This window comes from Coenobita brevimanus, chromosome 29 (assembly GCF_032717465.1).
Source record: "Coenobita brevimanus isolate Jiangsu-jjx chromosome 29, ASM3271746v2, whole genome shotgun sequence".
NCBI lineage: Eukaryota > Metazoa > Arthropoda > Malacostraca > Decapoda > Coenobitidae > Coenobita > Coenobita brevimanus.
In genome coordinates this window covers 25,650,680-25,654,641 of record NC_136982.1, presented here as the reverse complement: position 1 = coordinate 25,654,641, position 3,962 = coordinate 25,650,680, and the positions used below count along the sequence as shown (strand labels likewise).

The 3,962-nt window shown below is 36.1% G+C and overlaps 1 protein-coding gene across 1 annotated transcript; it reads left to right on the top strand.

Annotated features, from left to right (window-relative positions):
• Positions 1-350: 350 nt before the first annotated feature.
• LOC145394991 (histone-lysine N-methyltransferase SETMAR-like) lies at positions 351-1,372 on the top strand. The gene is made up of 2 exons (XM_080268737.1): positions 351-824; positions 911-1,372. Exons 1-2 carry the CDS (start codon positions 351-353, stop codon positions 1,370-1,372), a joined length of 936 nt encoding a protein of 311 aa, XP_080124863.1.
• The last annotated feature ends 2,590 nt before the right edge of the window (positions 1,373-3,962 follow it).

Here is a 3,962-nt window from a genome sequence, read left to right as displayed (position 1 = left end):
TCTCCAGTCTTTCAATCTTTCATCTCTGAACTCTTATTCCTCCGTTTCTCTCATTGACTGTTAGCGGTCTCTAAAGATATTCGTGAGCCTGTCGCCACTTTTTGCGGGAGTAGCCAGTTTGAAAAAAAAAAAAAAAAAAAAAACACACGAGGTGCATTCCAGGAGTTTTGAGACTCTTTTGGGAGTGGCACTTCTAACTGTCCTAGATTAGTCACTTTAATATATCATTACTATACATCTAATAAGCTAACATGCCAAATTTTGTTTTTCCAGGTTGAAGGAGACGGCTGTTACAGCACTTTAAACACACCCTACTATACACCGCTTGTCACAGCTGACTAGTTCGCAGAATGCAGTCGGGACGTGAAGACAATTTGGAAGCTCATTACACAATAAAGTTTTGTGTTAAACTCGGCAAAAACGCAACAGAAACTTATGAAATGATCCAGACTGCTTATGGATTAACTTGTATGAGCAGAGCATCTGTTTTTCGCTGGCACAAGAGGTTCCAGGACGGCAGAGAGGAGGTGAGAGACGATGAGAGGTGCGGGAGGGAGAGGGACGTCAGAACGCCAGAGTTGGTTGAGAAAATTTGCAATTTTCTGGACGAGGACCGTCGTGTATCTATTCAGACAACAAGTAAACAGTTTGGAGTCGGTGTGGCAACTGTACACAGAATTCTTCATGAAGATCTGAACATGCGCAAAATTTGTGCAAAGTCTGTTCCCAGAGTGCTCAGTGACGAACATAAGGAAAGACGTGTTGGTGACAGCAGGGAGATGGTTGAGCTCATTACCTCGAATCCGAGTGCTCTTGGGTCTCTGGTGACTTGTGACGAAAGCTGGATCTACTGTTATGATCCACAGACCAATAGACAGAGTTCTCAATGGAAGCATTTTGATTCCCCCAGACCCAAGAAGGCCAGGCAGAGCAAGTCCACTGGGAAGCTCATGATGATCCCCTTCTTCGACAACAAGGGCATCGTCTACAGTACATGCACTGGGTTCCCTCCGGCCAGACGGTCAACAAAGAATACTATGTGGAGGTTTTGAGGGAGTTCAGGAAGAGATTTCGTCGCAACAGGCCAGAGCTCTTCAAATCGGGTCGTTGGCACCTGCACCAGAGCAATGCACCAGTCCACAATTCCATCCTGGTGACCAACTACTTGAGAGAGATGGGCGTCAAGACTGTCCCTCACCCTCCCTACAGTCCAGACCTTGACCCCTGCGACTTATGGTTATTTCCCAAGCTGAAGGAGAACCTCAGGGGCAGTCGCTTTGAAGACATTGAGGAGATGAAGGAGGCTATGACAAGGGTCCTAGACACCTTCACTTTGGAGGACTACGAGGGGCCCTTCAAGAAGTGGCTGTAACACTACAACAAGTGCACTGAAGTTGGAGGGTCCTATTTTGAAGGAGATTAGAGTTTTGTACTTTTTCTAGATAAATAAATGTCTCTCCTAAAAAAGTCTCAAAACATCTGGAATGCATCTCGTATATATATACGATAATAACAATATTAATATTAATATTAATATAATATAAATAATATATTATTAATATTAATAATAATAATAATAATATTAATAATAATATTAATAATAATAATAATAATAATAATAATAATAATAATAATAATAATAATAATAATAATAATAATAATAATATAATAATAATAATAATAATAATAATAATAATAATAATAATAATAATAATAATAATAATAATAATAATAATAATATTAATAATAATAATAATAATAATAATAATAATAATAATAATAATAATATAATAATAATAATAATAATAATAATAATAATAATAATAATAATAATAATAATAATAATAATAATAATAATAATAATAATAATAATAATATAATAATAATAATAATAATAACAATAATAATAATAATAATGATAACAATAATAATAATAATAATAATAATAATATTAACGATATGTAACAATAATAATATTATTAATATTAATAATAATAATAATAATAATAATAATAATATTAATAATAATAATAATAATGTGTGTGCTGTATGTAGTAACTAACCGTGATAATAATAATATAATGTGTGTGAGCGTGTGTGTGTGTAACGTAATGTAATAATAATATGTGTAGTAGTGTATTATGTGTGTGTGTAATATTGTAGTAGCCTGTAATATTAGTAATAATAATACTTCAATATTAATATTATATTAGTAGTAATATTTATTATATATATATATATATATATATATGTGTGTATGTATGTGTGTGTGTGTGTGTGTGTGTGTGTGTGTGTGTGTGTGTGTGTGTGTGTGTGTGTGTGTGTGTGTGTGTGTGTGTGTGTGTGTGTGTGTGTGTGTGTGTGTGTGTGTGTGTGTGTGTGTGTTACAGTACAATTGTGTAACCGGTGATTTCATGAAATCCATAGTCAATTCGTGAAACGCCCGAGAATTGAGATGGATTAATTGCTCTGGCCACAAACTCCCACAAGCTGCCAATTCTCACCTGATGACTTCATTGAATACATTTAAAGTCGGTCAACTAAACTACTTTCTTTTAGGTGCTTGAAGTATCACCGTAGTCACAAATAAAATATTATTACCATATTTACTAACTGCAGTAAGGAAAAGACCATTCGTTATGATAATTAAAAGGAAATCACCAAAGTACATTAGCATACCGTCTCATTTCCGAGACCAACCTTGTTATTAGCTCAGTCCAACGATGTTCATGCTCTCATTATTTAAATGAAATGAAAAATTCATATCCATATATCTACAGTATATGGGACACTAATATATAGTAATTTGACTGCAAGATGTTAACAGACCTCAGGTGAAGATCGTATGCAGTGACATGCTCGTCGAACGAGCGGGCGTGGAAACATTAGCACAATATCTCATTTCCAGAACGAATATTTTTTTTTTAGCTCAAACTCCAATTAGTCACTCTGACTCATACTCTTTCCTTACGATTTCAATATGTGAAAAATTTATATTCATATATCAATGTACATAAGTGACATAAAGTCGGCTCAACACAAAATATAAGTACAGATTTATTTAAGATCTTCTGCACCGGCCACACACACCGAGAGTTAGGCATATTCAGTGCCTGTGATTTCGGCTGGCGGTCTCGTCTTCCCATGTACTCGGTTTTGAAAATTATACTTTTTTTCATAAGTAACATTCGGTACATTCATTTCAGCATTTGCCAGATGTAGCATTAATCTGTTTGAAAACTACGCGATGGGCGTTTCAAAATAAACATGCAGCGAGGCTTGTAATATTGTGATGAATGCTATCGCACCACTTGTTTTATGTATTTTAGTAATTGTTCCGCAATATTTTTCTAAGTAAATCATGTATAGAAAACTGGTATAATAACTAATGATTACATTAGTGCACGGTTAATGTACTGTTAACTATTAATTATCATGGAAGGGATTTTAGAAAGTAGGCGACTGTATGAGCCGAGCAGAGGTGACCGATTTTAGTTACAGAGTTATCAGGTGAGCAGGTGAACATTGGCAACTTTGGGGAGTTTGTGGTCAAGGCAATTTAGGTTAGGTTAATTTAGGCTGCGGTTAGGTTAGGCTGGGATAATCTATACTCCCTCCACAATATGTCTACCCCTGCTGTATATATGTCCCCCCCCCCAGTGCATACATGCCCCCACTAAGCTTGCTGACCTAGCACGCTTTCCCAGGGCCTGAAGCCTGGGAACACGGCGCCACAGTTCAGTTCAGAGCAGACACTCAAGTAGGGCAGACTATTTTGTTGTGAGCTCGTAATAAACTCCTTATCTAGCTGTTTGTACTTAGAGTTTCTATCACCAAAGTATTGCAAGTTACATTTGGTAGCAGCGGTGTTTCGAACCATCAGATTCTGACCGCCTCCTCCGATTTTTAGTGATACCATCAGATACACGACGTCTCGCATCTCCCAGCCTCACCCCTCCTCA

What these genes read in the sequence shown, in the direction of transcription:
- LOC145394991 (XM_080268737.1), top strand. Translation starts at nt 351, where the DNA reads ATGCAGTCGGGACGTGAAGACAATTTGGAAGCTCATTACACAATAAAG. An exon ending in CGAGTGCTCTTGGGTCTCTG is followed by an intron (nt 825 to 910) that starts GTGACTTGTGAC and finishes TGATTCCCCCAG; the next exon opens with ACCCAAGAAGGCCAGGCAGA.